A 20,253-nucleotide genomic window follows, 5' to 3' on the forward strand; every position below is an offset into this window, starting at 1 on the left:
GCTGTGTTATTAGAGCCTCTGTTGGGTTTGGACAGGGCAATTTGTGAATGTTCTTTGAACAAGAACAATTAAATTGTTAGGAATTTAATCTGTAATCATTTCCCACATGAGAGTTTATTCAGTGATTCCATAGTTGCCGAGCAGCTATTAAAAAACAAAAATAAACAAAAAAGCCACTGAACTAGATAGTTAGGGATCTTTGGATTAAGCAAAACTATCAGAAAGATGTCTATTTGGGACCACATTCTCTTCCCTTCCCTGTCCCCACCTGCAGATTACCCCCTCTGAGCAGCGCTTTGGTGTCATGCCTGCAATTTTCAGTGAGCATCATTCTAAGAAACGGGTGCATTTCTCAGCATTCCATATATATAAGACTCAAGGTCTCCTAAATATTTATAATCATGTACCCACACATATGTGGCTATCTTTCATAACAAAATGCCAGGAAACGCATGGTTTCATCTGAGGGAGTGGCTTGTTGGCTCTACCTGGGTAAAGTTAATCCTGTAGCCAACTGTGTTTTGTTGGTCATTTTGGCTGTCGGTGAGATTAGTATCCAGTTCTCAACTCGAGTAGTTGTGATCAACCTGCCTGTCTCTATTTGTTTTTTTAGGAATATGCTGGTATATAAATATATATTTGGATAAATAACTGTGAGGAACTCCCATTATGACACTGAGCTCGTGATGGGACAACCAAAGTGTAGATGTGACTAAGCAGTACTTCTGCCCAATGATGCAGGACTAAAGCCATTCAGTGGAAAGAGCATTTGATAACTTCTGCCTAACTACACACTGTTTCTGCATTCAGTGTACACACGAATCACCTGGGGCTCTGGTGAAACTGCAGATTCTGATTTGGAAGGTCTAGGGTCGGGGCCTGAGGGTCTGAAGCTCTATCAAGCTCCCAGATGATGCCAGTGCTGCTGGTCCTTGGACCACATTCAGACTAGCAAGGGATAGAGCATAAAAACAAGCCAAGGCAATGATGACTGTCTGCGATATCTAGAGTTGACTTCTTTGCTGCAGTCATTTGGTAAATATGTGTATGATTGATCCTCAAGAAGTCAGTCGAGAAAGCAGATGGGTCCATGCTGTTCTCACTCCTGCACACCAGGCTCTGCCAATCCTCAATCAGTGGCATCAACATCACATTTGTCTAAAACCGGCTCATAGATTCCCTTTGTGGGTATAGACTGAATTCCCATCATACCCATTTATCTTGCCATGACCCATAGAGATGAGGTTCCTAGGAAATCATGTAGTTCTACCTCCCATCCAGGATGGGGAATCACCCTCTCTCCTACTGCTGACAAATGGTCCCAGCAGCCTCTGAGTCCCTTCAATGACAGGGACTCGCTATCTCCAAGGCAGCCTGCTACATTAAGGAATAGCTCTTGTGAAAACAAAGTTTGTCTTTCTACTGAGTCAAAATCAACTTCCTTGTAACCTCCACCCACTGAGCCTAGCCTGCCATTTGCAGCATCTCAAGCCTGCTCCCTCTTACTCAAATCAGCCTTTCCTACATTGCAGACAGCTGCCACACCTCCTTCCCCTCTTCTCCAATTCGACCCTCTTGAGCTCTTCAACTGCTCTGCCTAAAGGGCAGCACTTTTAGACCTTTCACCACCTTCTTCTGGGCATGGCCCAGTTCATCATTACACCTCTTAAAAATGGTGCCCAGTATATACCCAAAAGAATTGAAAGCAGGGTCTTGAAGAGATATTTGTACACCCATGTCCATAGCAGCATTATTCACAATAGCTCAAAAGTGAATAAAACCCAAGTGGCCATCAATAGATGAATGGATAAACAAAATGTAGCATACACGTACAAAGGAATATTATTCAGCCTTACAAAGGAAGGAAATTCTGACTTAGGTGAGAACATGGGTGAACCTTAAAGACACTATGCTAAATGAAAGAAGACAGTCACAAAAAGACAAATGCTGTATGATTCCATTTTTATGAGGAACCTAGAGTAGTCAAGTACAGGTACATATACAAATAGTAGAAAGGATTGCCAGGGGTTGGGGGAGGGGAGGAGTGGGAAGTTGTTTAATGGGTACAGACTTTCAGTTTGGGAAGATGAAAAAGTTCTGGAGGTTGGTTTCATAACAATGTGAACATACTTAACACTATTGAACTGTACATTTAAAAATGGTTAAGATGGCAAATTTTATGTTAGGTGTATTTTACCACAATTTTTAAAACGTGGTGCCCAGAGCTGGTCAGGACCCTTCAGTTGTGCTGAGACTATTGCAGGATATGCTGGGGCTGATTTTTCCTTGATTGCTAACCCCCCACATTTCTAGCAATGCAGCGTCAGACCGTGGCCCTACCCTAGCTCCTCTTCTTGTGAATTACTGCCAAACTCTCCCAGAATAATGTAATTGACTTCTCTAGTTCTTACTTACCTTTGCAAAAATATTGCCTCTTCAATAGCCATCTTTTGGAAATTAAACTTTCTCCTTTATAGTCACTCTAAGTTTTCTATGCCTTAGTTTTATTTCTAAGAAAAAAAGAATTTTCATATGTTCTGAAATCATTTCTGAAGGATGATTATGAAAATCTGTGCGTCAGTAAATCGATGTTATGACAAATAGCTAAGAATCTAGAAATTTATAGGTAATACTTGTGCCAATATTTCTGTGCTCAAGCTAATGTTTCTTTAGCCACCCTTGAGCCCTCTTGGCATAAAAACAATAATAATAACAACTACCTTCCAAATGAAAAACTAAACTTAAGCATTGTAATTTCCACTTGTTATGTTCTTAATAACTTTTTTCTGATTTTTTTTTTTTTGAGGAAGATTAGCCCTGAGCTAACATCTGCTGCCAATCCTCATCTTTTTGCTGAGGAAGACTGGCCCTGAGCTAACATCCGTGACCATCTTCCTCTACTTTATATGTGGGACACCTACCACAGCATGGCTTGATAAGCGGTGTGTACGTCCACACCCTAGATCCCAACCAGTGAACGCTAGGGTGACAAAGCGGAATGTGTGAACTTAACCGCTGTGCCACCAGGCCAGCCCCTCTTAATAACTTCTAATTTAGAGAAAGCCATCAATAAAGAAACCATTGGCTTGAGAACAAAAGTGTCAAACACAGACACAGTCTTGTAATTTATTGAGAACCAGTAACCCAAATACGAAAGCCCTGTTGGCGGGTCTAATCACCTTTCTTTGACTCTCACATTTATGCATGTTTTGAAATTTTCTCAGATAACTGAATATATTTAGCTCTCCTTTTCTCAAGTTCTAACAACTACTTTGCTTTTTTTTTTTTGAGATCCGGAGGCAAACTTGGGTTTGTACATGTTTGGCAAAGCTGAGTGCAAATGAGATGAAAAGGTGTTCCCAGAGTGAACTGTACTGGGGGAGTTTCCAAATGCTACCTGCTCTGGAAGTGTGATTTCCAGGGCCTTTTAGGAGATGAAAAGGTTTGTAAAGGCTCAGTCACACTTTGCAATTATAGAAAATTGTTAGTTGCGTTTGGATCAGACAACTGTACAAATGGACCAATTTGGTTTAAAAAAAAGGCTATTCCAAAATAGCTATGGGTTAAGTCATTCAGGTGTCATTCACGGAACAGACAATTCACTACGTCATCACCACAATAAGGAGGGTGAGTGAATCACTTAAAGTTGTTTTGAGATGCCTATTTAATAGCGACTTACACGCAAGATTTTTTATTTCCAAAGAAGACTGTCAACGGTAAGAGTATATTTTATAAGCGAACTTTTTTCCCCTCAAAAAAATATAAAACTATGAAAGGTCATAAAAAATCTTTGGTTTTAATTGAAGGAGTAAAATGAGGAAATTAGTCCCATGCTTCCTGGATTTTGCATTTTGGGGTTTTTGCAACTTTCTGTGATTGGCTTGTTAAAGGGGACGTGGACATGTGACCCTGTTTGTCCTGATAGGTTTCCACGTAATGACTGTGAGACAGGATTGGGGCAAGACAGGCAAAATTATAAATAACTGAGCTCAAGGGGAAACCAACACGGTGTTTAAAACGAAGCTTACATAAAATCACTGTTGATAATGCAAGAAATTCATGGTTCTGGTTTCCAAAGAAAATTAATTCAGATCTCTTGTGTACGTAAAATGAAGCTTTGAAAAAACTGGTTGGATCTATTCAATTTATGCTTGAATGTTTAAACTTGTGGCCTGCTTATGGTTATCACGGGAGCTATAACTTTATCCTGACTTTTTAACATCTAATTCATTGCCCATAGGTTGGTTTGGTTCTTTTTCCTTCAGAACTTCTTGTGATGTGGAAGAATGAGAATGATCCACGGAGGTGGCTGCACATTCAGATTCTGTGGTTCTTTGAGGAGCTGACTGGGCAGAGTTTACCAGGGCCTTGCATTTTCTGAAACAGTAAAGTGGTGGCACACGAGAAGAGCTTACAGGACACGGAAGCATCCTTTGGTTAAGCTGGAAAGGGACAGAGAGATACCACATCTGCTTTTCCGTGGAAGAGGGCTCGTGAACTTGCATGAACTCCTTTTCAATGTTCAAAGAAAAAGGAAGACAAAAGACATTTCATATGGCCCTTCTCTATACTTGGAACTTTCTCTCTTATTGGAAAGAAGAAATTAGGAATTAGAAGAAAAGGAATGGGGGAAAGGAACTATCTCCCTTTGGTTCATGACTACCATCTACATTATCATCCTTCACAAGCATGCTCTCCACTCTGTCGTGCTTAAATCCCATATTTTGGTGGTGTCCACCACATTCTTAGCACCCTACACAACACTTGGCACATCAATAACTGTCTTCCTCAACATTTCATAGTGAAAAATTTCAAATGTAGAGAAATTTGAAAGAACTTTCTGAGAATACCAGTATGCCCACCACCTAGACTCTATCATTAACACCTCACTATGCTGCTTCAGCATATATCCATGCAGCCATCCATCAACCTCTCTTTTTATGCATTTCCAAGTTGCAAATATCATTTCACTTCCTTCTAAATACTTCACTCATATAATTAACTCAAGTTGAGTATTACAATTTTTTTCTCTTTTGAACGTATAATGAAATGCACCAACAGTAAGTGTACTAGTTAATGAATTTTGACAAATGCATACACTTGTGTAACCCAAACCCATCTCAAGATACAGAACGTTACCCTTCCCCCAGAAGAGGCGTCAAGCCCATCCCAGTTCCCCAAGACACATCACCCTTTTGATATTTTTTGACCATAGATTAGTTTTGCCTATTCTAGAACTTCACATAAGTGGATTCATACAGGATGTAGACTTTTGTGTCTGGCTTCTGTCACTTAGCATATTTTTGAGATAATCCATGTTGCTGTACGAAACATAGTTCTCAACAAATATTGATTTACTGATTTTTATCAGTGTTGATTAACCAGGGATTTAAGTTGACTAAATGTATTTAAATACAGTTATTATAGCTTGAAAATCTCTTATTAAGCCTTTTGGGAATTTAGCACTGCTGTTTGTTGATGACTCAGTAAAGGTAAGGTAAGTTTTGTGGAGAAAGAAAAATGAAGCATCATCTGTTTAAAATGAAAGAAGAAAGATACCAAGGATGGTTATGATTAGAGCACGTGGGACAGTAACTGACCACAAGCCTCTCCCCTTCTCACAGGTGTAGGTGTGATGGCTAAACATGGTATTTTTCAGTGGAACATTTTTCTGGAATGTTCACTTACTATAGGCTATACCCAAAGGCAGGATATGACCTGGCCAAGGGGGAATCTGCAGATTTGAGTTCTTTCCACAGTAGTTCCCCATTCTCCAGAAAGGGAGGCTGAGAACTGGCTGCGAGGAAGTGGAGGATGGAGCTTCCACTCCAAGTCTGTGCGGTAAACGTGACTGGCTTTTTGGGGGAGTACCGATTAGCTGAAAGAGTCCCAACTGAAAATTTTCAAAAGAATCCCCTCTAGCCCACAACTGTCTTCTCTAAAAGCGGGTTCCCAAGCTCAGGAAGGGTAAGGAACACCATGCTTTGAGAATTCTGTGTTTATTACTGATTTGACATTTCTGTTAGGGTTAACCAGATAGTTTTGACCCCTCAGAAATCTATGTTCTCTTTCTTATTAGTCAAAGGGGCTAAACTCACCTGTGACTTGGAGCTGACCTCCAGCTTACCTGCAGCCAGATGGCTACCTGGAGGAACCTGCAACCTCAGGCGGCCCTCTCGGGTTAAGCCAGTGGCTGGGTCTAAACTCTTATCTAAAGGCCTCTTTCATCCATAGCCTCCTTCCTGAGGGACATGTGGGGGACAGGGCACAGAGTTAAAATAGATTCAGATATGGGGAACTCCAAGGAATGTGCATTTTAAGACTTCACCAGTGTTCATGAATTGTGCTTTTTCCTGCACCACCATTTTGCTTTTAAACCATTGCTTAGCACCTCAATTAGGGGAAATTTGGGGATAGAGGTGAGGAGGGATTGGTTTGTGTGTAAACTTTGCTGAGAAAAGTCTAAAAGGGATTACAATTGGCAACTGAATGCCTTGCATTTAGGATAATTCGGGGCAGAGGGGACTGGGGCACATTAAGACAAAACGCCCAGGTTGCTGCAAACTTGTTCTGCTCTTGAGTATGTCCCTTCCAAAAATACGGATTATTAATTCTCTTTAATGATCACCAAGATGGTACATATTACCATTAAGAAGGTGCGTTTCTAGAGAGCATTTCTTGGTCTGTTAAAACGCTAAGATTCCTAAACCATCCTTAGTGGCTTTGAAGCAATGTAAAGAGGTCAGTCAGCTGCCTTACATTTATTCCCTGGTATGATGAGATCCAGCGCTGAAAATATCGTCTATTAGTGAGCCTCCCATTAAATGCAGCAAGTAAATAACCACAAATTACCCATCCTTTTATGCTCTCCTAAGTTAGCCTGTTAGAAACTATTTTCCCCTGACCTATTGCAACCTATCATACTTCTCAGCTCCGGAGGGCTCCAGCCACCAACTGGCCCCTGGATAGTCACGCTTTTCCGCAGGACATACCCAATAGAAGGGCCAAAACTTTGTCCACTCTTCGGTGGAAATGTATCTTTTCCCGAAAGACATGCCGTCAAATACAGCAGCAGGTACGCTGGGAGAGGAGCTGGCAGAGGCTTCTACCAGTCCGAAGGGTTCCTTTGACCTTGGTTATGACCAGGAGTGTCGCTGTTCATTGCAAGGCTGGCCTCAAGGTGGAAATAGCATCCGTTTCTACTGCCACCCCAGAGAGGCCAAGTTCTGCTGCCTGGCGATGGCGGTGAGACGGTCCCTTCCAGGCTCCTCTCGCCACCCAGAGAGCTGCTCGGAGGCCGCCTACAGGTGCAATCCCGGCACTGCGGCTCGGGCAGCAGGACGGGCAAGGGGCGAGCCCAAGCCCACCGGCCTCTCGGCCTGCCCTCCCAACGCCCGGGCAGGGCCCCTGAGTGCCGCCGCCCCGTCCCCCCGGCTTCTCCTCGCCTCGGCCCTGGCGTGGTTTGGAGAGGAAGCTGGGAGCCCTCGAGGCTCCGCGGGCTCGGGGCGGGGGTGGGGCGCGGCCGAGGCTTCCCCTCCAGTCTGCGGCAAGCCCGGCTCCGGGAAAGTTTTCCAAGTTCCCAGCAGCGCCTGCCCCGGTCGCCTCGGCCGGCCGAGCAGACGGGGGCAAGCGCGCCAGCCTCCCCGCCGCCACCGCCGCCTCCGCCGCCAGCAGCGCGCTCGCTCGCGGCAAGCGGGCCGGGATCCCGGCGGGCAGGCCCTCCTCCCAGGGCGAGAGCCGCAGCTGACGCAGGCGGCTCGGAAGGCGGAAGCTGCCCCGCTCCGACCGCTCGGGCAGCCTCGCGGTGCCTACACCTGGAGCCCCGACGGCCGGGCACAGGCGCCTGGGCCAAGGCGCCCGAGGGGGCGGTCCACGCGGGGGGCCGCGGGCGTCCCCGAGCAACTGACACTTCCAAGTTCCTCCCGCGCCCTCCCTGCCTTGCCGCTGGGCCCATGCTCCGGAAGGCGGGGGTCTGCGCTTGACCCCCCCCGTCGTCTACGCCGGCCTGCGTGTCCCCGACCCCCAAGCCCTTCCAAGTTCCTCCCAGTACTCCCCCTCCCCGCCAACCCGGAGGAGAGGGGCGTGGTCTGGTTGGACACGCCCCCTCATGAATATTAATAAGCGCGCATGCGCCTGCCCGGCGCGCTGGGTAGAGGTGGCCAGCCCCAGCCGCGGCTCCCAGACGGGCTCTCCGAGTCCCTCTCCGAGAGCCGGGCGGGCACGCGTCATTGTGTTACCTGCGGCCGGCCCGCGAGCTGGGCTCGGTTTTTTTTTTTTTTTTCCCTCCCCTCCCTCCCTCCTTTCTATGCAGCTGATCTGAAAGGGAATAAAAGGCTGCGCATAATCATAATAATAAAAGAAAGGGAGTGCGAGAGAAGGAAAGAAAGCCGGGAGGTGGAAGAGGAGGGGGAGCGCCTCAAAGAAGCGATCAGAATAATAAAAGGAGGCCGGGCTCTTTGCCTTCTGGAACGGGCCGCTCTTGAAAGGGCTTTTGAAAAGTGGTGTTGTTTTCCAGTCGTGCATGCTCCAATCGGCGGAGTATATTAGAGCCGGGACGCGGCGGCCGCAGGAGCAGCGGCGACGGCAGCACCGGCGGGAGCACCAGCGCGAGCAGCAGCGGCGGCGGCGGCAGCGTCCCGAGTGCCCGCGGCGCGCGGCGCAGCGATGCGGTCCCCACGGACGCGCGGCCGGCCCGGGCGCCCCCTGAGCCTCCTGCTCGCCCTGCTCTGCGCCCTGCGAGCCAAGGTAGGAGCCCGCCGGGCCTCCCTCCCGGCTCGCCCTCTTCTTTTCCTCGCGGCGTCCCGGACGCCTGCGGTTGAGCGCCCCGAGCGGGCTCGGGAGTCCTCGGGCGCCCGGCTCCCTGGCCGGGCCCCTGCGCCCGGCAGGCTGCACCTGGGCTGTGGGAGCCCCCAGCCTCCTAAGTATATTGCCAGGCTGGGCAGGGGGCGCGTTCGCTCCGCTCCTGCTCCCCGGGGGTAGTCGTCGGATTTCTCCCGCACTCGTGCATTTTATGCCCGGGAATCACGTTGAGCCCTTGCACCCAGTTTTGCAAAATTATTTTCTCTTGGCTCCGAGAGCTCGTCGGGGCGGGCGGGGAGGGAGTCGCCACTTCCACCCTCGAAGAAAATAACTTTCCCCTGCAATGACCTCCTCTCTCCCTCACCGGCAGGTGTGCGGGGCCTCTGGCCAGTTCGAGTTGGAGATCCTGTCCATGCAGAACGTGAATGGGGAGCTGCAGAACGGGAACTGCTGCGGCGGCGCCCGGAACCCGGGGGACCGCAAGTGCGCCCGCGACGAGTGTGACACGTACTTCAAAGTGTGCCTCAAGGAGTACCAGTCCCGCGTCACGGCCGGGGGGCCTTGCAGTTTCGGCTCGGGGTCCACTCCTGTCATCGGGGGCAACACCTTCAACCTCAAGGGCAGTCGCGGCAACGAACGTAACCGCATCGTTCTGCCTTTCAGTTTCGCCTGGCCGGTGAGTGACCGACGCAAGGGGGGAGGCCCGGCCGAGGGTCGCACCCGCGCCTGCCGAGCCCTGCTTTCTCATGCGGGATTTAAGGGTTTTGGCTTGAAACTCGGCGCTCACTGGGGAAGTCTTTTGGGGTGGAGGGTTAGGGAGCCGAGATTCTATAGTTAGACCTCGGCAGGCCCCATCCCCGCTGCTTTTTGCTAAGCGCACAAAAGTGGGGACCCCAGAGGGGATTGTAGGGCAAGCATCCCAGGAAGGCCGGTTTAACCTTGTAACTTGAAGGCCCCAGACTAATTCTCCCCCCCCCCACTATATAGATGATCTTTGCTTAACCAATTAAACCTGATGCTCCGCGGAAGGCGGACTCCGCGCAATTCTGGCCTTCGAACGCCGTCCAAATTGGCACCCTCCCCTTTCCCGTGAGCGGCCTGGAGGGCGGGTGTGTCCTTCCTGGAGGGTGTGGGGGAGCCCGTTTCCCGCTGCTCCCGGGGAGATTTTGGGGCGTGCGGGGGCGCGCTCCGAGCTGGGCGCGAGGGCCGGGGGCGACCGCCGCAGGGGGGTCTTCGGCTCTTCGCCGGAGCTTTTGGTCCCGGAGCCTCCGCCCCCTGCCGGCCCCTTCCTGCCCTCGCCCCCGCGCGGTGTAGCCCTTGTGGCTTAACTTCCAGAGGTTCCCGGGCTCTGGAACAGCTGTGTTTGCAAACTTCCCCGGGAAGGGCGGGGGTGCGCCCTCGTCCGGCGGGTGCACAGGCCCCGCAAGCCTTCGGGGGCGTGCCAAGGCCTGAAAGTGGCGGCCCGCTTGAGGCGGACTCTGCGGGTACAAGTGCACGGACACCCCCGACCACCACGCCGGCCCTGGAGCCGCTCGAGGCCCTTACAACATCCTGAAATGGGTGGAAGGAAGATGAGTGCGATTGCAGAAGGAGAGGAAAGGGGAAAATGTTGGTGCCCTCTGCCCCGCTCGCTCCTGCTGTCCAGGAGGCGTGACTCATTGCCAGGACCCGGGCTTGGCCCAGCCTGTGCTGGGAGGGTGGGTGGTGAGGGGGGAGCTCGGCGCCCCGGGGGAATACTCTCCGCCACGTGCTCTGATGGGGTGTGCTCTGCTGCCTCCTACCCGCGAGCTGCGGCTGTGATTCGCAACTTGGGGAGAATGTCTGCTGTGAAACTTGGAGTGGCTTTCAAGGCCCACGTTTACACGAGCTGGCGTTATTAAATGCCCTCTGCCGTGCGTGAGATAAGACAGTTATCAGGAACGTGGCACTAAAAGGGGCTTATAAAAACCCGTGGTATGTGGAGTTTTCCCAGAACGGAGGGCTGCTTGTGTTGTGGGATTTCATTTTTGACAAAGAGCGTTTATCTTGTTTGTTAATCCCCTATTAGGGAGAACTTTAAGCTAAAGAGGTTGGCTACTTTTTAATCTGGTTGGGCCCACGTTGACTGCGGATTCTGACCGCCCTTGAACGTGTGTTTGGAGTTGAGGGGGAAGGGGCCTGCAGGTGGTTCCACCCTCCGAGGATCCCTCCGGAGCCCCTCGCTTTTCACAAGACCATAAAAGGAATCTTACTAGTGATGTGGAAAAGCTGCAGGCCTGGCTGAGGCTCATTTTGGAGAGCAGGGTCAGAGGATGGCTGGGATGAAAACAGGGAGCCTTGCTCCCCAGGCTGGCGAGGGAAATGACCTAGAAGGTGTGTCTGTCCCCTTTTGACACTTGGCAGAGAGTCCTGGATGAGGAAGGAGCGGAAGCGGTGTGTGAGGGCAGAGAGACGATTGATCTGCTGGTGCTATTCTGTGGTTTCAGGCCCCACGGGTCACCAACCATGAAATAGACTCTACGCTTTTCTAGAATGGGGGAGGCCGCTGGGGCTCCAGGAGAGAGTGGTTCTTTTGAAGTTGAGCCAAATGCGTGTATCGCTCATAAACAAGTGTCCCCCCTGCCGCCCCCAAAAAGGCCTACTGTGAAATAGAAGCTTTACTTCCCCAGAGAAGTTGGAGTTGGTGTATTGTTTTAGTTTGTTTTCCGGAGCGTGATTGCAGAAACACCGCAGCCTGTAACTTTCAGGAATGAGTCCAGGGTGAGTGTTAACTGAAGCGAAAGCACTTAGGTAGCCGGAGAAGTGTGGCAGTGGATAGCACAGCTTCATTCAGTTTGGCACTTAAATATTAATAAGCATGTCTATTTAAAACTGATTTCCTTGCATAGGTCATAACTGAGCTTGGTACAGAATTCGAGATGTAACGAGGAAGATATAGGGTTTAAAAAAAAAAATGTCAAACCGCCTTGGACTTTCAGCCACCTGAGCTTCCAACGCCTAGGCAGCCACAATTACCGTTCACGTGGGTCCCCCCAAATTTGCTGACAGTGGAAGAGTTGTGGTTCAGGGTGCACAGTAGAAGGTCACTTTAGAAGGTGATGTAATTCGTGTCTTTTGTTTGGAATTATGACCCCAATCAAAGAACTGGTCATGTTCTGGAGAGGAAGAGGAGGAAATGATTCGGTCGGATATGAAATATAATCCACATCCCAGTGTCCACGTGGGAAGCTCTGTAGAGGTGGGCCTGCCTGATGCATAGTGTCTGATTACGTCCCACTTGGTGTCCCTGCCCCAGTCCTGTAGTTTTCGTTGGTAGCTTCTGGTCCTCATACCAGTGCTGCTTGGAGGGGCTTGATTTGAGCTACTAGCCTGATTTATGATCTTCCACTCGGGGGTCCCCGTGATAAGAACACACATCGTGAGAGGGTAATTGGGCTCAACGAGAAATGATTTGGGAATAACCATTCATAAATCACTGAAATGGTTTAAGTTGCACCTCCCAAGATTAGTGCTTAATCTCAGTAGCCTGCTTATTAAAAATACGTTAGCATAATTACCACTACCCAGCCCCCAAAGCTTTTTAGGAACTCCCGAACCCCAGTTAGCTGCATCCATGCATTGCTGGCCCTAAAGTGGAATGAATCGAGAGAAACTGGGGGAAGCCATTGAGCGATCTGGTCTCTCAGCCTCATATTTAAACGCTATTGACATTGATGAAAGACTAAGATGAACTTAATGTTTTAGGAAAATCCAATGAAGTGTAAATTCTTACATAGCAGAGGGATGCCAGCTTTGGCCCCCTTCACACTGAAGGCCTGAAAGAGTAACTGCCAGCGGTTTGGGTGAATCAGATGCCAAGGTTAATCTCGATATAATTGACAAGTCCTTGCCTTTCTGCCTTCTGCTGCGTTTCCTGGTCCCTGAGCCTCCGCAGATGTGGTGTGGACTCGCGGAGGGACGGGGCTCTCATTTGAGGTGGCTCCTTTCTACAGGCAGTAGGTGCGACCCACGAGGTCAGCATGCAGACAAACAGCACATATGTGTACGTGCTCAGACTTTCTACATGTGGAGAAAACAGCCTTTGTCCTAAGACACCTACCTCAAACTAAAGCGATGAAATGATGTGTCTGTATTGCAAAACCGAGCTTGGGGGAAAGGAGAGCTGTGCTCACTTTGCTAAGTGTCTACGGAATGGCTGCCCTCGAAATGGAATCCCTATTCAAGGTACTTGGTTTCTAAGAGTTTTTCCTCTTCCAGGTGTAACCTTCTTTGTGTTTTCTTCCTTCTTGTTGTCTTGTTTCTTAGCAACTTATTCAAACCTCCAGTACTTACCTGAGTTTGTAACCCACCAACTCCACACCCATAATTCTACAGGGACTGCAAACATTTTTAGAGAAGGTGAAGCTTTTGGCATCGAGGCTGTTGGGAGAGTTGGATGGGTAAGGAGAAAGGAAGCAGCTGCTTATAGGTGTGTGGCCTCCAGAAAACCCAGCAACCTGAATACATACTGCCTAAAATCTTTACGGCAGAGCCGCGAGGGACCCTTCGGGTAGCAGGCGTGTGGGAAGTTTAGTGTGGAGGAAACATGTGATTCACAAAAAACAAAGCCAAGGCAACAAGGAGGCTTCACGTTCCCCCATCTGAAAACAGGAATGCAAACAGAGGCCTTGGCTGGATTCACAGCAGCCACTGGCCCATTGTAGAAGGGCCAGAACTTGGTTCCAATGTCAGGCCTTCAAGATTAGTTACAGTGTAAGAATGCATAATCTCTGGATGTGCATACAATTATTGTTGTAATCCACGAAGGCAAATATTCCTGAGAATTCCCCCTTGGTAAACTTCTAGAGGCACGTTCCTCCCACCAACCCCTGAGGTTAGGTCCGGAGCTGCTGAGAGAAGTGACACTTGGCTTCAGCTTTTAAATATATTAAAAAAAAAAATTAGAACAAAACAAACTTAACCTATTTTTCAATTTTAGGGAGATGAATTAGGGTGCGTGGAAAATGGTGATTCTTGTGTTTCCTAGAATGGGAGCAGAGGTGAGGCAGGTTTCTGGTTCAGAAACGTCCCACCTTTATCTTGGCTCATGGAGGCCGAGTGGCCATGTTGTGACTTCCTTGCTGGGGTCTGATCACTGCATGGACTACCCTGCCCTGTGGCTCTTGTTTTTGTGGCACCACTGACTTTTGTCGCTGGTGTGGTATGCGTACAGGGGAGAAACTCTGCAACGCAGCTCCCACTGGTTAAAAGTGGAACGTAAATAGTCAAACCTTCAGAGCCCTCTAGCAGCTCAGCCCAGTTTTTGTGCGCTTTTGGTAAATAAGCAGAAAGGCTTCTTGTTCAGGCTTGCTCTGTGTGAGCCGGACGGTTGTGCTTGGCTGGCTGCTCGGTATTCAATCTATTAACCTCGCCACCCTTTTGTAACTGGTGCATTTAATTATCAGTGGGATGCTTTTCAAACAGGTAAGGGTAATGATGGGAAAGCGGGTGGGGGCACCTCATTGAGCGTCTCCAATCGGGGTATGAGCTTTGGGGCCCACTTGGTGAGTCTTTGAGGTGGGCTTTCATGAGAAAATCACCCTTTGTAACCAGATCGGACTCTTATTGAAATGTCAAGCCCTGCAAACTAAATTGCCTTCTTCGAAGACTGCATCTCCTTAGCTGGGATGCTATGGGCGGTCATGCCTCACCTTGCCAAAGCCTTCCCCTACGTGGGCTGTGTGCGCGTGTGCCCACACATGAAATCTCGGAAGCCTTTATTTAATATGTTTGTGACTGGAATATTTTATCCTCTGGCCACCCAGACGCAGGCAGGACAATAGTGTGGCCGGACTGCCTGAACTGAGGATTACAGAGAATAATGCGGCCTCTTCAAAAATAATGCCACTACAGGGCCAGCACCAGGAAGCAACAGTTGAATCAGCAGAGTACAGGGCCCCAGACAAACCCCGGGCCCGACCGACTCTGTACAATGGCCCCCGTAGGCACCTCGGGCGTCCCCAGGGTGTGCGTTCCTCAGGCCTGGGGTTTGGACGCTGAGCGCGTGCCGTTTGGATGGCGGTTTGTTTGTGTCCATCAGCTTGGCAGGAGTGGAGGCAGCCGCGTCTCGGGGCTTGGTTTGGCTGCCACTGTTGCCAGGAAAAGGAAGCTCCCAGCTGCCAACACAATTACCTTTGTTTCTTACATCCCCCCTTCTTAATGTGGCAATTAAGTGCTTACCACTCTGCCCGGTGCCAAGGTAACCACGCGAGAGTGGGACGGACGCAGAACAGGGCCCTCCCGCAGCCTGAGTGCCAAGGGAGGGATGAGGCGCTTCGGAGGACCCAGTGGTTCTGGGATGCCTTGGGGCTTTGGTGCCAGGACCCTCTTCTAGGTAAAATTCCACGGAAATGCTCCCCAAAGGTCATCCTGAAAGCTGATCACTCTTCTTTCCTGCTGCAGAATGAGGACCAGCCGCCTGGAGCTGGGAAGGGGCAGAAGTGACTCACTCTGCAGATGGAGACTGAAGCTCAGTTAGCTACTTTTCCCTCTTGCTCTGCCCCCAGGCCATTTTTGTGGAAAAATTTACAAAAAAACAAAAAAGCTGTAAGCTAGGTGACTCTTTGTAAGAATCTTATTTTTAAGTTTGAAACCAAGAAAAATCCAGGTATTTGCTGTTTCTTTTTGTGTTTTTTTTTTTTTTTTTTTTGTATGAACTAGGTAAGTTGGAACACTCGCCTGTCATCTTACGGGGCACCCCATTCAAGCCCTTAGGAGGGCCCGGGGGACTCGGCCTCTGCTGGGGGTCAGATTTGCAGTGGCTAATTGGGTGTGACGTGATCATAGCAGATTGCAGCCTGGTACCCTACTTTGATGGCATAAGGTGTGCGTGGTCTGGATCTCGGAGTCGGGATGTATATTCGGGAATGTACAGAGGTCAAGCGTGGGCCTGGGAAAAATTAAACTTCCCTAGCAACTAATAATCATTGCCAAATTATCTTGATTGTTGATCTATGGTGTGGGGATGGAGTGGGAGGCGAGAGTGCCTCCTAATGGGAGCCTTGGAGGGAGAGCTTTTCTCTGAAGGCCGGCGGGAGGAATCCTCCTGCCCCAGCAGCCGAGTCCTAGAACCATCATCTCTTCTCTGAAACAGGGGAAGAGAGGGTCCAGGGCTTTCTGATTTATTTTTTGGGCAAGGCTTTGTTGCCGACGCTGCAGCCCCCGGCCCTTACCCCATCTCCACCTCTGAGAAGGCAGTTTGTGGAAAATCATGACATGGGCAGTATCTAGAACTCTGTGCCACCCACTTCCCTCCAGGTGGGGCAGTGTTGGTCAGCCGCTTCAGAAGCCTTCCCAGTTCTGGCGAGGATGAGCCTGGCAGACAGCTTGGTCTTCCGAGTTCTTGTGCAAGACCCAAGATGCCTTCTTTCTTCAGCATTAAGCAGAGCTAACGCTGTTGTGCCAGCTCAGTCCTGGGACACCTTCCCTTTCTGTGGGGTTTGTGGGTGTTAGGTGTTTAGTGCTTGTGCAAGTCTGTCAAAACTCTGGGGTATCAATGCATTTAATCAGAGGATTAATTACAACAATATGTGGAAGTGACGAACGTGGGTCTCAACGTGACCAGTAAATGAAGGGCTTAATTATACAGAATCAGCCCCACATCTGGCCTCATCTGGACTTGGCTCTGGCCTCAGATCATTAGAGAAACATAATTTCTTGCTGCTCTCAGGGAAGAGTCATGTAATTTGTAGGAAGTCCTAGGAAACTTAGAGGCTGTAAGTAAGGTGTAACTTTCACTAATAAAATATTAACAAGGACAACAATGAACTTGGACCTCTGGCCACTAACAGGAGAGGGCTGGGGATGTGCCCCGGCTTGCCCGGTTTTGCTTGCTTTTCTCAGCGTTTTCCCACAGTTATCAGTGAACGAAATGGAATCCTACTCTGCTTTGAGTATGAAACATATTTCGGCTGAATTCCAAGGCAGGGTCTATCACAAGATATTTTTATGTTCAGAGACGACCTGCCGTGTCGCTGTGTGAGCAGTAAGCTCGTCTTGAGTTATGAATGAAACTCCTTTTTTTCCTTTTCGCCACGTCTGCCTTCACCTTGTAGGTGCCTACCTCTTTTAGCCACGGTGCGTTTCTGGTGGCATGGTATTATTTGATCAAATACACGACTATTTCCGAGGTACTGGTGTCTGACAGTGACACTGCGGGGATACATAAAAGGGTTCATGTGCCTTTTCTTCCCACCCCCTCGGGTGTATTTCTCCAGCACCGAGATAGCAGAAGGTTTATTTAAACCCTGGTGTTTTTTGGGGCTGACCTCATTCTAAATTACACATGAAGATCTGAGTCAAAGAGGGAATTTGCTAATGGCTTGGATTTTGGGGGGAGTTGGAATTCTGAGATAAGCCTGGAAGATAAAAGGTGCCTTTGGTATGATAGCTGGCTTCCCGCCAGTGTCCTGGGAATTTGTTTAGTTAGTGGACTCTGATTATTCCTGGAATGTGAGATCTTATTGACAGATAAATTCATCAATAAATATACCTCGTGGCGGTGTGGCTGTCTCTCTCTTTTGTACTGTCGTCCCCAGGATCCGCCCCCCATGCACCCCCAAGTTCAGTTTCTGCCTTTGTCTTAGGAGTCTCTTTGCACCCACCCCCTCCTGCTTCCTAGAGTCACCTGATACTTGTGGGAGCCGAGATGGTCTCACAGACAGGGCTTTCAAAGGGGTTCTGAAAAGGAAAAGGGGGCCTCCCTGGGGACCGCCCCACCAGGGCCCACACTGTAACCTTAGCAATACCCAGCCCTCCTCACTGGATGAGGGACCCCCTCCCCCCCACGCGAATACCTGGTTAGGTTAGCTTAGAATAAATTCTTTGTGTTTCTCATGCACTAGAGTTAGTGTCTGGAAAGTTTTGGAAAACTATATGCCAAGCGTTCACATATAGGAAGGTGGCATTTCCCCATCACGACTTTGGGGCACCTGCATGATAACCAGAGCGGGCCCCTGAGAGGCTGAAGGAGTCAAGCTGGGGTGGGTGTTGGGGAGGACGAGGCAGCTGGCCTGGATGTAAACACTCAACACCTCAATTTGACAGCAAATAGAATTTTCATTTCGGCTTTATGGTTTTATTTGGCGGGGTGTGGGGAGAGGCTAAGAAAGCATGCTGTTCAGGAGCAGACCCTGTTTCTGAGACTAAGCTGTTGTTTCTTTGTGTTGCAGAGGTCCTACACTTTGCTTGTGGAGGCGTGGGATTCCAGTAACGACACTGTCCGTAAGTATCGCAGCAATGGACTTTTCTCGAAGTGCGCATCTCCAGAAGTGCTTGGCATATGGTACTTGTCAGAGCTGGTGTCCCCTGGGTGCTTCGGGGACCTTCTACCACCCCTGCCATCTGCCCCCCGCCCCCCCAGGGCGAACCTCTCAGTAGAGTCTTTTCTGTAACTTCCCCTAGAATTTTCGCCTGTCATATTAAGTGGCCAGGACAGATTCCCAGTTAACTCAGTCCCTGAATGTGGGACCTAGATTATCTTCGGGATAGAGATCTTAATGGTTTTACAACTTTAAAACCTTGTAGACTGCTAAAGGATCAAAGTAGTGACTTTTTAAAAGTCCATTTAAACTTTAAGTGAGCGTTTAATCTCTCATCGGAAAGATAAAGCCGGCAGAGGCAGCACGGCAGAGGCCGACCTTGAATTTCACTCGCTGGGCAGGTGAGCTTCCAGCAGGCTGGGTTTCCCACACTGTGCCTGACAAACCTGCCATTGAAGCGGTTTCCAGAGCCTCACAGGTACGCGCTCGCCTTGTCCCCGTCTGAAAGACGACTCTTTGCAGTGCAGGTTGCCTCTCGGAGCTGCCGGGGTGGGTTTGGGTGGGGAAGCCATAGAGTATGCAAACGGAAAAGGCAGCCGTCCAGTCCGACGTACAGGTAGTCTTGGCTCTTCAGTGGTAACTTAAAAACATGTTTCCCCTCCCTCGCTGAGACTGCCAGTTCACTTTCTGCCAGCAGGAGCTGGGTGGTTGTCATCAGAAAACCTGATTCACGCTGAAATCTCTTGGTCTGCACAGGAGGGAGAGTTGATCCAGCTTGTCTTTGCCCTCCATTCTTCTCTGAATTTATCCCTTCTGTTTCCCTACCTCACTGACATTTTCTTTGTGTTTTTGCTGCGAATAGCATTTTCCCCCCTTGCTCACTGAATCTGAGAAAGGCGAATGCCCAGAACGGGCACCGTGCGGGCTTGGTGTGTGCCAGATGGGCCACCTCTGGACTGTAGCTGGCTCCATGGGCCGCCTGGGGCCACACCCTCCTGCTGAGCCCTGTGTGCCAGAGGCTCCAGGCCATCTGGGTCACTCCTCTTGCTTTGGCATCTGAAGTGCAGATCTGTGGGCTTCCTCCCCAAGGGGCACCCCCTTCCCACTGTGGTGTGTGTGGGGTGACAAGCCTTGGTTGTGGCTAATCCCAATCAGGGTCATAGACATCTGTTTGTTCTCCCCGCCCACCCCTGCCATGAACCTTGGGGACTGTGAGCGTTATGTCATTGTGACCTGCTTACAATGGTAACTAAGCAGTAGGACGGTGGGGGTGGGGAGGGCAGAAGTAGGCTCTTCGAATGTTCTGGGGCAGGGGTAGTGTTCTGCTTCTGCTCCCTTTTAGATGTTAAAACAGTCTGTCGGGTGGGGTGCATGTCCTTGAGGCTGATCCTGGCCTGTCATAAGAGCCGGGTCAGGATGCTGGTTAGGGACGTATGGGTGACCCTCTAGTATCTGCAAGGCCTTTCCTGGGCCTTCTGTCACCCCACAGGTCAGGTGGCTGTGCCCCGGGGACCCAGTGCCCATCCAGAGCTGACCAGTTGTCTTCATTTTGGGGTAGCCCCATTTTGGGGTTCTGGGGCATTTCACCTCTTGCTGTGGGGGAACCAAATCCCTGGAAGGGCAGACAGAAGACTTGGGGTGGGGATAACAGGATTGCAGACCCCTACTCGTGAAGAAAGGGGTTGTTGCAAAGTCACAGCACACCTATTGCAGGTCACTGATGCTCACTCTGAACCAGTGAGGAGGAGAGGGGGTTTGCTGGGATGATTCAGCCTCTCTTTCTCGATGTTTCTAAGGTATCTTGAATTCACATTCACAACCAAATTTGGCATCTTCCTTCTCTAAAAACACTCTCCTCCCTAGAGACCTGGACGACTGGCACCAGCATTTAAACACCCAGTTCTGAAAGCCAGGAATCTAGAAGGCTCCCTGTGTACCTCCCTTTCTCTTAGCATCCATATCTAACCCAGCTCCAAGTTCTTATCTCCAACACTTTGCTAGAATCGGAGTCCCTCCCGCCATCTCCCCGGCCACTACCCTGGGCCATCTGCTAGTGCCTGAACTCTTAGAGTAGCAGCCGAATTAGTCCACTCATATCCATTCTGGTCCACTTCCAGTGCTTTCTCCACTCTCCTACTTTCCTGGTCTTTTCCGAACATAACATTTGATTGCCACC

At 49.6% G+C, this 20,253-nt stretch overlaps 1 protein-coding gene across 1 annotated transcript in view; it reads left to right on the top strand.

Moving 5' to 3' along the window:
• The first annotated feature begins 8,113 nt into the window (after positions 1-8,113).
• The window catches only part of JAG1 (jagged canonical Notch ligand 1), a 35,414-nt gene continuing 23,274 nt past the window's right edge, over positions 8,114-20,253 (top strand). Inside the window, exons 1-3 of the mRNA XM_023626113.2 lie at positions 8,114-8,745; positions 9,170-9,475; positions 17,988-18,039. Coding sequence (XP_023481881.1) covers positions 8,665-8,745; positions 9,170-9,475; positions 17,988-18,039 — 439 coding nt within the window. The 5' untranslated portion in view covers positions 8,114-8,664. The remainder of the gene's footprint in view (positions 8,746-9,169; positions 9,476-17,987; positions 18,040-20,253) is intronic.

Source organism: Equus caballus, chromosome 22 (assembly GCF_041296265.1).
Source record: "Equus caballus isolate H_3958 breed thoroughbred chromosome 22, TB-T2T, whole genome shotgun sequence".
Classification (NCBI taxonomy): Eukaryota; Metazoa; Chordata; class Mammalia; order Perissodactyla; family Equidae; genus Equus; species Equus caballus.